The sequence below is a fragment of the Vipera berus genome, assembly GCF_964194415.1.
Source record: "Vipera berus genome assembly, chromosome: 6".
Taxonomy (NCBI): Eukaryota; Metazoa; Chordata; class Lepidosauria; order Squamata; family Viperidae; genus Vipera; species Vipera berus.
This window is the reverse complement of record NC_138208.1, coordinates 81076299-81089689: the sequence shown is the minus strand read 5'-3', so window position 1 is coordinate 81089689 and position 13391 is coordinate 81076299. Positions and strand designations below refer to the sequence as shown.

The 13391-nt window shown below is 38.6% G+C and overlaps 1 protein-coding gene across 1 annotated transcript in view; it reads left to right on the top strand.

Annotated features, from left to right (window-relative positions):
• Positions 1 to 351: 351 nt before the first annotated feature.
• LOC308669789 (1-phosphatidylinositol 4,5-bisphosphate phosphodiesterase zeta-1-like) overlaps positions 352 to 13391 on the top strand; it is a gene marked incomplete at both ends in the record, with an annotated part of 65462 nt that continues 52422 nt past the window's right edge. The window contains one exon of the mRNA XM_081330666.1: positions 352 to 356. Within this exon, the coding sequence (XP_081186792.1) occupies positions 352 to 356 (5 nt within the window). The remainder of the gene's footprint in view (positions 357 to 13391) is intronic.

Sequence of the window (13391 nt, the reverse complement as noted above, 5' to 3'; positions counted from 1 at the left end):
TGGTCCAAGGATCTAGAAGAGCAAAGTGTCCTGAGTTAGGTCCCAGATTAATGCAGTCTTGGTTTTATGGTTAAGAGCCTTTGGAAATTAAGATCCCTTTGCATCATTTTAAATAGAGTTAACCATAACCTGGACTTAGTATATGGCAGGACCCGTGTGGGTGCTTGCATTAGGTATTTACAATTTGAAGTTCTGGCTTACCTGTCTTTGAAGCACACATGTTTTTGGCAAGAAGAAAGTGGCAGATGCGTTTATCAAATTCTGGATATGCCCTTTGGAGGTGAATGAGTCAACAGATACATCTGTAACTTCAGCTGTCAGCTGTGTTGAGAAAGAGGACCAGTTGCATGCATGAGGTATGTTGAATCATCTCTGGCATTTCAAGAGGGAAGCTGAAGCTAAAAGCATTTACTCCTTAGACCACAGGGGAGCATCAATCTATGAAGCAAACCGAGAAAAGGTTTTTTTTCTTTTTTAGCATCAAGACGCTGGTAAATCACTACAAAGATATACCTAACACAGTGTCTGTCCTTGGTACTTAATATTTCATTCCAGATCTTAATGAACAACAGAAGGGACTAGAACTTGTCCACAGCACTGGGGATGTTAGACACTAAAAGGAACATTATGCTATTTCATTTGGGGGTAGGCTACATTGACTCAAAAAGAAAACCATGAAATGAGCTATTCTGAAGGAAAATATGCTGTTAGAATTTTGTAGTATGTTCTGGGATATAGAGACAGTAGTACTGATGAATTTACCTAGTTGGGGTAATCAAATGTCTGCAAGAAAACAGAGCGCCAAGGACCCCTGATATACAGACAGTCCTCGGCTTACAGCCAATTTTTTAGTAACCGTTTGAAGCTACCACGGCACTGAAAAAAAGTGATTTATGACTGTTTTTCCACACTTACCACCTTTGCAGCATTGTCATGGGGTCAAAATTTGGACGCTTCACAACTGGTTTGTACTTATGACAGTTGCAGTGTCCCAGGGTCATGGGATCAAAATTCAGACCCTCGGCAACCGACTCATATTTATGACGGTTGCAGTGTCCCGGGGTCATGTGATCACCTTTTGCGACTTTCTGAGAAGCTAAGTCAAAGGGGAAGCCATTGACTAATTTAACAACTGCACTGATTTGCTTGGTGACTATGGCAAGAAAGGTCATAAAATGGTCAAAACCTCACTTAACAACTGTCTTGCTTAGCAATGGAAATTTTGGGCTCAGCTCTGATTGTAAGTTGAGGACTACCTCTATTATAGGAAAGGTCCTGAGGAAGATAAAGCCTCACGTTCTGCTCTATCAGGCCTTCAATGCCAAAATTTGGGCAATTATGATTTTCTGTGGAGACTCTTGATGGAGTGATATATTACAACTCCACAGCTTGCAGAAGGCTTGGATTTCAACTACCATCACTTCATTTCATATGGTTGTAGATGATGAACATTGAAGTCCAAAACTTTGGGGAGGGTCCCAAATTGAGGAAAGCAGTATTAGAGCTTTGTTTCAGTTTGGGTCTTCAGAAAGAGAGGATGATTATTAAATCAGCTTAAACTTTCTGTGATAGAACTTCCAGATGCCATGGAAATCTTCAGAGCCCCTCCCAGCAAAATTATTTAAAAAGGAGATCAGGTATGGTTGGAAAGGAGTATAAATGCATTTATTATGCAGCTGATGTTGCCAACTGCAGTTTTACAGCTTCCAGGGACTTGCATGTTTGTTCAAACTGTCTGCTGATGACCTTCAAAAATGAGCAAAGGTATTTTTTCCCCCAAGTCTTTAAAACAGGGAGATATGCATCAATGCACTTACAAGACGGGGGGGGGGGGGAACAGAAGCACTCTTCAGCTATTTCATTATTTCAGAAAAGTAATTATAGGTTTTACATAACAAATTATAGTTCCCTTTTGCCTGTGTTCTAAGCAAGTAGCATTTGTTATCTCGGTACCACCAACTCCAGAATAATGGGCAGTATTATTCTTGTTGTTGTTGTTGTTGTTGTGTTGTACATTGATGCGCCCAAAAGTTTTTATTGAGGTGACTTGTAAATCTATTGCCTAGTTTGCATTTGAATTAGAAAAATTCATCTGTTATCCATGGATTTGCTAAGATCAGATTTGGAGTTCCAGAAATGATTCCGGTGGAATTTAAAAGAGGGAATTTGAAAAGGGGAAATTCCACATTCCCATCTTTTAGCATACAAAAAAATAGGGTGGCTGTGTGTCTTTTTTTTTAACTTCAACCATGAATTTGAGTTTGACTTATGCATACCCCCTTTATATTTCCCTTCTATTAAATTAAGGCCACTTAATACACTTCCTAAATGTTATGCTTAAAGGAATGCAGATTTTAGGACTCTTTCATACAATCCCTTTGTGCCAGTCCTTGTCCCTATACTGTCATCGCTCTTCTGCAGCTATTAATTTCTGGCTCAGCTAAAGTGCAGGAGGAAATGCCACAAATATAGTTTTGCAGCATTAATTAACTATTTTTACTGGTCTGAACTTTTGCCTTGTCTCAATTCTCAGCTCTCCATTTTCCCTGCTCCAGGATAGTAAGTAAGTGCATTACTGCAGATATAAGAAAGAACCCTTGTATTTGTTATTTTCCCATTAATATGCTACTTTTAATTTTTTTTATTACTTTAATATCAGGATCTTGAGTCAAGCTGGGAATTTTGAAATTTGATAAGATAAGATAAGATAACCTTTATTGTCATTTTTTTTACTGTGGGCACAACGGCACACATCAAAAATGAAATCTAGTTGCCCGCTCTCAAAGTGGAACACATACATGACACACACCTAACCATACTATATACACATATGTATACATCCACACACCTACATATACATAACAAATAAATATTAAATACTGTCCATCTTGAATATATAACAGAAGGAGGAAGCTTGAGAGTTCACAAGGTTAGTGCTGTATGGAATGAAACTATGGCTGAATCTGGATGTTCTATTAGGGATACCACGAAGCCTCCTCCCAGAAGCTAACAAGGAAAACAGGTCGTGAAGAGGATGTATAGTGTCCCAGATAATCCTATGGACCCTGCTCAAGCAACGCTTCTGTGCTACAGTATGTCCTGGATGGAGGGGAGGGAACTGCCAATCATCTTTTTGGCCATCCTCACCACTCTCTGCACCGCCTTCCTGTCTGAAGCAGTGATGCTTCCAAACCAGACTGTGATGCTGTATGACAGGATGCTCTCGATCGCTCCCCTGTAAAAAGTGGTCAGGACAGGGGAAGGAAGATGTGCTTTTCTCATGTGATGCAGAAAATGCAGGCACTGCTGTACCCACTTCACCAATGTCTCGCTGTTTAACGACCAAGCCAGCCTACTCGTTAGCTGCACACCCAGGAATTTGATGCTGGTAACCATCTCCACAGGTAAGTCATGAATGCACAGAGAAGTGTGGTTGTGCCTGCCTTTTCTGAAATCGACAATGATCTCTTTGGTTTTTCTGGCATTTAAAACTAGGCTGTTTTTCTTACACCACTTCACTAACACCTCAACCTCCTTGAGGTAAGCTTCCACCCTGTCATCATGAACAAGGCCCACTACTGTTGTATCATCTGCGAACTTCACAATATGGTTGGTGGCAAACCTAGCACAACAGTCATGGGTCAACAGGGTGAACAGCAGCAGACTTAGGACGCTGAGGAGAACCTGTGCTCAAGAAAATGGTATTAGAGGTATTTGTTCCAGCTTGCACATATTGGGGCCTGTTGGTAATATTTGTTTGGATGATTGGTAAATGCTGAGAAAAAAGTATGCATTCTAATATTCTCTTTTTCATTTGCTTCAGATACAGATTAGAATAGGCTCAGGAAACCAGCTTTTCCTTCTATGACTTAAATGCTTCCACCTATGACAAAGTTCTTATGGGGGAAAAAAAAGAATAGGTGCCTAGTGAAGTATTAAATATTATCTCAGTTTTTTACAATTAACTTAAAATAAATTCTTCATCTTCGTTTTACTTTTTACTGTCTGATGATGACTGCTCTTTAATGTGCTAGGAATATTTTGCTATGTTAGCAACTTTAATTATTTCCCAGTTCCCATGCATAGCTGGAAACATTGTATATGGATAATATTTACTGATACTTGTCAACGCTAAATGTCTTTGTGGAACATTTTACTCCTAGGCTGGATTTCTTCTTAGTGATCAATACAGATAGTCCTTGATTAATGATCATTCATTAGTGATTATTCAAAATTACAAAGCACTGAACAAGTATACTTTCAACTATTTCTTGAAGTTGCAATTATCACAGCAGCCCCAAGATCACGTGATTGTAATTCGGCACTTGGCAACTGGCTTGGACTTATGACAGTTGTAGCATCCTCTGACCATTGTCATTTGTGATCTTCCCTGCTGAATTACCATAAGCAGTCAATGGACAAGTGGCAGGAAAGGCCACAAATTGCTACCAGCAATTGCCTTTGTTCTCAAAAATAGTTTTTAAGAACATAAATTCATGGATTTATAATACTAGAAAGATCCACCAAATCTAATTACTGCTCAGAGTAGGAATTCAAATTAAACCATCCCAGATAGATGGCTATACAGTCTTTACTTGAACAAATATCCCCTTTTCAACCAAACAATATAAAAAGCATAACAGTAAAATAAAATAAAATAAAATAAAAGCAGCAAAACACAAAAATAATATAAAACCTATAATCAAAATATAATTCAAACTGGTATATACATATTCAACTATCAAGAATCTTTGCTAGGACTGCAAGGAAAAAAATCTTTTAGTTGCATTTTTAAAAACATGTATGTTTTTAATGTAAAGTAGAATGCCTATCTGCTACCATGAAATATGTAGTTCATAATTTCAAAAAGGGAAGATATTAATCTCTTTCAAATTAAATAGAAGGTACATAAAATATTCTTTAGGTTGCAGACACGTAATCTATTTCTGCAATTAGGATAGTATATATAAAAATGTTTTCTGACAAGTCTCCAATTAATAAAATGCTAAAGGACTAGAAAGTTTCATAATGGATACTAAGTGCAGTATTAAAAGTAGCCACTTGCTTTCAGCCCCTGGGCAATTATTTGGCATTCAGAATGGAAAAATGAAAAATAATTAGCTAGTGATTGTAACTGAAATGTTTTGCTGTTCAAAAGCAAACTTTAATTTAAAAAAGTGTAGGAAGACAGCATCCCCCCAGAGAAGGAAATAATTTGGGGGATATTAAAAAAAATCAGAATATATTTCTCCAAAGGAAACCTGGAAACTCTGATTATTGGACTGACTGACCACATTGCTTGAATGTTTAAAGACCTTGGACTGTATTTTGGCTTCTCTTTTGAAACTGCTCGGGCAAGCCTATATTCACACAGACCCGTTAGGTTTATGATGTACGTTTCATTCCTTGTTATCTATGTGGCCTTGAGTACATTCCTCTCCTAAACAGACTGTATGTGAAACTACTCGCAGCCAGAGTCGGCTGAAGGTGTGTGTGTCTTCTTTTGTTGAAGGCTTGCCAGAAACGTGGGAGCATTTGGGGAAAATTTGTAGCAATTAAAAGGCTGTTTGAATTGCCAGCTGACTGCATTGCCTCTGTGCTGTGCCCTGGGTCATCACAGGACTCCTCATTCCAACCCTGAGCTACAAATATTCTCCTCTGTTGAAAACATGAATAACATTCTAGCTTCCCATTGCTTTATGTCAGAGAAAAGCAATAACTGTGTACACCTTCCCTTAATGTTTGTAGACAACAAGCGCAGAGAAGGATACGTGTGGTACACAAATTGATTCTGGATTTTAATTTTCAGTCTCTATTACTTAGGCTGGATTTTTTATTACGTATATCTTGCCCTGCAGTTGGTCTCACAGATGGGAATTATGCAATAGGGAACACAATCATTTGCTAGAGACATATTTTGCATTTGTGCCAGGAATTTCATGAACTGTGTGTGTTATTCCCCCATCTTATTTTGCCATCACAACCATCTTTGTGAAGTATGCTGGGCTGAGAGTCCATATGCCCCAAACCATTGAATAGGTTAGGTGAGGGTAGACTTGAACTAAAATCACAAAACTGCACCTCACTTATTTGGCCATGTCATGCAGGGGAATTCACTGGAGAAAGCAATTATGTTGGGAAGAATTAGCGGTAAAACGAAACCAGGCTGCCAAATAACACGATGGCTGGACACCAGCAAAGCTGACATCAGCCAGAGCATGGAAAAACTCAAGTAGCACAAGATCAGAAGATGTGAAGAGACCTGGATCATAGAATCACCAAGAGTCAGAGACAACTGAATGGACAACATTATCATCATATTTGAACCTGGGTTTCTTTGGACCTAATTCATCACATTAACATCTACATGCTTTGGTTCCTTTAACTGGGGGTCAAAGGGTGTCCTGTGATCTCTCTAATCTACAGAGGTGAAGAAATGTTTGGCTGTGATGGCAACCTTGCCTTCTTATGGCCAGAGCTGACTAATGCTCAAGGTCTTCAGCCAAAGGCACACTCCAGGATCATGTCTTTTAAAAATATGAAACTTTTGGAGAAACTTTTCCTTCCCCTTTCCCTGCAAGTCCCATATTGAAGCCAATTTGATCTAAAAAGGCTACACCGCCCCCCAAAAGGTGCATAGCTTTAGAAAGGGCAAAAACACAGGAGCCCAGAAACAGATATACTTTTCATCTGGTTTGCTTACCTATAGAGGAAATAAAGATCAGCATCAGAGGGAAAAAGAATTATAATCACTGATCTTAGGAAATTGCAGTTTGTGTCTCTCTGTGTGAACCGATGGAATGTCTGAGCTTTCTTACTAACTACTTTGAATAAACCTCTAAAGCTTCACTTCATCATACTAATAGGCAACAAGCTATTCTCTCATGACCCAGAGCTGAAAGCTCCCTATGATCTCCTTTCTGCTTAGTATGCCTGATGTCTTCCAATTTGTTCTAATGATATAATTTGTTCATAATTTGTACCCTTATACAAGAACATGAAAGAACAGAAATGTACGTTCTCACAGAATTTCCAGGAGCCAGAGCTGATGATCCTGTTGAGGGTCTTGTTGATCCTGGAATTGAGAAACTGACGAGTCACGAACACAAGGCTTCCTAAATGTGCTCTCTGGTGCTATGGAATCACATTTCTCCCTGGTTCTCTAGAGAAGTCCGTGGAATAAAACAGGCCATAAATAACAAGAGTAGAAGTCGTGTGAGTTTTGTTAAGAGGTCAACTGGCCTTGCTATGATTATGCCTACTACGTGGTGGCTTATTTTGTGGTTTCCATTTCGCCATCAAGCAGCTATCCAGCAAAGCTCTTCAGAGAGTTGAAGGGCTTATTGCAGGGGTCTTCAAACTTGGCCCTTTTATGACTTGTGGACTTCCAACTCCCAGAATTCCTCAACCAGCAAGTCATAAAAGGTCCACGTTTGAAGACCCCTGGCTTATTGTCATCTGCCCCAGAAAACACACTATTGGAAGATCTATAAATCCCATTAAAGTAGATTTGCAAGAAAACTTGAGGTTAAAACCATCTGCATTCATGCTTTAGACAAAAGATATATCGCAGTGTCTATTACGTGGTCTGTCCAATGATATGGGGTCACTTTCAGTTTATGAGTCTTAAAGATGAAGATGATTGCTAGGGCACCACATGTTCTCTAGACTTCTGTCCATCTCATCATATTGAGGTAGCCAAGCGATTATTTCAGTCCCTTTCAATTTGTGTTCAGGTCTGGTTTGGGATAGAAATGCCAACGATTGCTCTAGAAGGTGATCCCTTGGGGAAAGAGGGAATCTGTTGCTCATCTCTGATCCTCACAGCTTTTGACCCTGTTGTTCATGGTACTCACTTAAGCCAATTATGTGAGTTGTGGCACTCTTATATTGGTTCAGCTTCTATCTGCAGAAATGGTCTTAAAGAATAATATTGGGGCTGTGGCTCCATACCTGGGAGCTATGCTGTGGCACGCCATAGGGCACTGCTTTGTCCCCCAGTGAGTTTAATATCTAACATGGAACAGCTTGGGGAATTCCTCAGGGCTTTTGGAGCTGGGAGTTATCGATGTTGGCTCTTCGGCTTTGAAACGGAGATGAGCACCGGCCCCTAGAGTCGGAAACGACTAGCATGCATGTGCGGGGGAACCTTTACCTTTATGTATATATGTATGTATGTATGTATGTATCATCATCATCATGCAGCATTGTTGCATCAGAAATTTTTTGAAGTTTTATACCTTCAAATGAAAATCTCCTATGCAGAGATTCTGCCTATTTTTATTTCGTTCTGTTCAGCATGACTGGAGATTAGTAATAGATAAGCCTTTAATTAATCATCTGTGGTCCTCTTGGGTCAGGTGCTACAGTTATTAGAACCTTTCTATTATTATTATTATTATTATTATTATTATTATTATTATTATTATTATTATTATTATTATTATTATTATATTATTATTATTATTATTATTATTATTATCATTGCTTTTTCAAAATAAAAAAAAACTAATGGGAAATAAGTAGCTATGGCTATTGCTACCTCATGGAAGTTAAATTTCTTAGTAATGCCCTATCTATAATGCAACAATCCAGATAAGCACTAGATTACAATAAAGACAGACAGGAAACATTCTCTTCGCTGCCATTTAGTGATCATCTTGAGTTTTGTACACGATATGTCTGAAGGTTACATAAAACCATCCATAAATAATATAATTGTTTAAATATTCATATTTAGATATTTCATTAATGTGGATGATTTCTCTCTTTCTCTGTGAAACACTCACACATTTAACTTCATCTTCTTTTAAGGATCTTTTTCTTGACCTTATTAGACTCCCAATTCTAAGCCGCCTTCTAAATGCTTCCTTTCTTTCCTGGGCTAGCTACAAATCAGTATTAATTGGCATGTTCTAATTGGAAGGAGGAGAAATGTAGCAATGAAACATTTGTCCTAATTACCAGAGGCCCACAGGAATACAATTATCTGTTAGAGATTTATTTGGGTTCCACTAATTACTTTTAAAAAAGGCATCATAAGAAACAAAGCTACTATCACCAAGATTACCTGAGCTGAAGCTTATTTTACCTGCTAGTAGTAAGACACTCCAGCTTCTGTCCCTTCCCTGGAATTGTCATTCTTTCTACACTCAGTTTATATGGAGAACCCAGATTATTATTTTTCTTTTCATGACTCTGTAATCCCTTAACTAGGGATCAAGTCAGTGTAACTGAGTGTTTACTGTCCTTCTTGATGCCTACATGCAGTTTGCAGCAGATATTTTCTCTTTGCGCTCTGAGAGAGAAACATTGATCAGTTCCGGGGATTGAACTCTCTCAACCTTCTGTGTGGGAGCGAGCATCTTCACTAGGCCACCCGGAAGAATCCACATTGTATTGTTGCATAAAGTAGTATTTACTGATTTTCCTCCCAGATTAGATTGGTATGTATGTATGTATGTATGTATGTATGTATGTATGTATGTTCTACCAACCTAGCAGTTCGAAAGCACGTAAAAATGCAAGTAGAAAAATAGGGACCACTACGGTGGGAAGGTAACAGCGTTCCGTGTGCCTTTGCCATCTAGTCATGCTGGCCACATGACCACGGAGGCATCCTCGGACTAGTGTTGGCTCTTCGGCTTTGAAACGGAGATGAGCACCGGCCCCTAGAGTCGGAAACGACTAGCATGCATGTGCGGGGGAACCTTTACCTTTATGTATATATGTATGTATGTATGTATGTATGTATGTATGTATGTATGTATCATCATCATCATGCAGCATTGTTGCATCAGAAATTTTTTGAAGTTTTATACCTTCAAATGAAAATCTCCTATGCAGAGATTCTGCCTATTTTTTTTTTTTATTGAAAAGTTTTAAAAATACAATTTTCCTTTAAGAATCCCCCCTTCCCCCTCCCTCCTCCCCCCTCCCTACCTCCCCCCTCCCCCCTAACCCCTTCCCCCCCTCCCCCCCGACTTCCCAGAGCTAAATACAAGGTATATGTATAAAAAACAATCATAAACAATCATATACTAACAATTATAAACTCTAAAATCCATCACTCTCTAGCTTGTATAGAATAAAACAAATACTAATAATATTAAATATATATAAAAAGAAACTAAGATAAAAAAAAAAGAAAAAAAAAGAAAGAAAAACGAAAGAAGACTTATTCAAATGCTACATAAAACTTCTTAACCCTATACTTGTTCTGGATAAAATCAATCCATTTACTCCATTCCATAATATAGCGTTCTTGCGAATGATCTTTCAAATATGCCGAGATCTTCGCCATCTCTGCCAGGTCGGAAACCTTTAAGGTCCACTCCTCTATGGTTGGCAATTCCTCTTTCTTCCAGTATTGGCCTATCAAGAGTCTTGCCGCCGTAATTAAATTCAACATCAACTTAGTGTCCACAACTGTGACATCTGTAATTATTCCCAACAAAAAAAATTGCGGACAAAACTTTAACCTCTGTTTAAAAATCTTCTGCATGTTCCACCAGACTTTTATCCAAAAAGCCTTAACCTTTTTACATGTCCACCATATATGAAAATATGTTGCGTCTTCATCACCGCACCTCCAACATTTAGGCTGATAATTCGGATACATACTTGCAAGATTCTGCCTATTTTTATTTCGTTCTGTTCAGCATGACTGGAGATTAGTAATAGATAAGCCTTTAATTAATCATCTGTGGTCCTCTTGGGTCAGGTGCTACAGTTATTAGAACCTTTCTATTATTATTATTATTATTATTATTATTATTATTATTATTATTATTATTATTAATTATTATTATTATTATTATATTATTATTATCATTGCTTTTTCAAAATAAAAAAAAACTAATGGGAAATAAGTAGCTAAAATGAACTACAACCCTTAGAACAAAATGACTAATTAAAAACTACACTCTAGTAATCCCTCACAGATAGAAAGGATTTTTTTTCTTTTAAAAACCAGTATTGGTAAGTAATATTCATTATTTAATATTAGTGTAGAAAGTTTGCTGATCAGGACATAGCTGTGTGAAAACATTATTAGAGAAAAGATTTTGACAGCTAAAATAAATTTTAATTTTTTGAGTTACAAAGGAGGTCCCCATGTCAAATATTCCATGAAGTAGTTTTGCTAATGGAATGGAATAGAATGGAATGGAATAGAATAGAATAGAACAATCTTTAGCAGCCTTGTTTATATTTCTTAACTTACCTACTCTTTATTACCATAAACCAGGGCTTTTCAACCTTTTCACCCATTGTACCACTTTCAGGATATGTCAACATCTGAGTACCACCAGTTGGATGTCAAGGTGTCAAAAACTTGATGACCAAAAAAAAAAAAAAAAAGGAAAAAAGTGATGACGTACAGGTAGTCCTCAACTTACAACAGTTCACTTAGTGACTGTTCAAAGTTACAATGGCACTGGAAAAAGTACCCAAGCCACAGCCGAGCAAGACACCTGCCTGACCGCCCGGCGGTGCTCTTCCTCCTGTCCGAGGTTTTCATTGTTGTGAGCATTTCTGTTGAGGATTGGCAGCGGGGGTGGGGTGGGGTGGGTGTTTGGTTTTTATTTCCCCACATCTGCTGGGTGGTTGCAGCAGGTTTTGGTCACTTCACATGACCCCAGGATACTGTGGCCATCATAAATATGAATCAGTTGCCAAGCATCTGAATGTAAATCACAAGACCCTGGAGATGCTGCAACATTCCAGCTGATCGGCGCTTCTTCTGGGCTCAGAAGCACCAGGATCAGCGCCGAGCTCCAGCTGGAGTCTGGCACTGATCCTGGTGCTTCCGCTGAGCCCTGACAGCCCCGAAAAAGTGCTGATCCTGGTGCTTCTGCTGAGCCCTGACATCCCTGCAGCTCCAGCCGTCTCTCGCTCAGGCTTGTGCGGTGCTGCCACCGGTTCAGCCCCTCCCCCGCTACCACTTTTCTAGGATGGTCGCATACCACCTGCCAGGTGCCAATGTACCACAGGTGGTACCCGTACCACTGGTTGAAAAGCCCTGCCATAAACAACAGTCAAACTTGGAAACCAATTTAGGGTCTCATTTATTTGTCACTGTAAAATGAAGTATCACTGGTTTCCTCAGTATGAAACAAATCATTAGAACTAGTTCCTTGCTTTTTATTCCCAGCAGTGCTTTTCCAATGTACTTAATTGGGTAAGGGGGAAGTGTATAGCAATACCAAAAGCAGTTTAACTGATATACGTGATTAACCCTCTGAAGGTTACATTTAATCCAGAACAATTATCTGAAATTATTTACTGCCCTCCCCCTAAATGCCTCTGCAGCTAGTATTCTTCCTCTGCCCCCTTCAAAATGCTAAATAGAAAGAGCAATTAATAAAAGAACAAACAAGTGTTCAATTATAGAACACAGTGATTTGAGGACCTTTTAATGTTTGACAAATATTTCCTTTTGCTGAAGGATATTCTTTGTTGTTTTCTCATGATTTAACATTATGAGACATCATCTGCTTATTGTCAAAGTGATGTCCAGAACTTTGCTTGGGTTAAGGATGTGGTCACGTTTTTTTTATTATATTTTCACTGAAATTTGGTCTGATCTCTATATTGAGATTGGACAACCATTTATATAGGGTTTCCTGGTTGAGCAGGGGCTGGACTAGAAGACCTCCAAGGCCCTTTCCAACTCTGTTATTCTATTATCTTGAATTATTGTAGCAGCCTGTTGGCTGGGCTACCTTCTTCCCTTTGTTTTAATTCAAATTCTACTGTTTATATTTTTCTGAGTCTTATTTTTCCCCTATTTTTTTTGCCAATCATTACAGTGGCCTGGTATTCACGAAGGTCACCAGTATATTGCTGGTGCTAACACATCATGCCCTGTACATGGACTCAATCATTTCGAAGACCTGTGGGTGGCTAATGTGCATGATCTTGTTATCAGGTCAGGCATAACTGGTTTCTCAGCCTGCTAGAATAGCCATGACGTTTGTGAGCCTTTTCACCTACAGTAGCTCTGTTTCTTTGAAATCAGCTTCTACCACGGTTACACTTGGAATCAGATCTCTTTAAAAAGCACTAAAAATTCTTCCCCCTCCCCCAGGTCCCCATGAATTTATGTGTTTTTTTTTTAAAAACCTTACATATTAATCTGAATTCATAATTGTTGACAATATTATGTGCTACAGGCCTTTTGTTTTAGCGATTCCTTATTTTGTATTATGAGGTCATGACTGCTTATGTTAAATTCTTAATTGTTGTTTTATCCTAAGCTTGTACTGTGCTTAAGTTATAATTGCATGATAAATTGCTAGTAGTATTCCTGACAAGGCCCATCAGGATGGCACATACTTCCCAAGCTGTTGCGTGTCTGGCGAATGAGGAAAGAATGATGTTGCAAAATG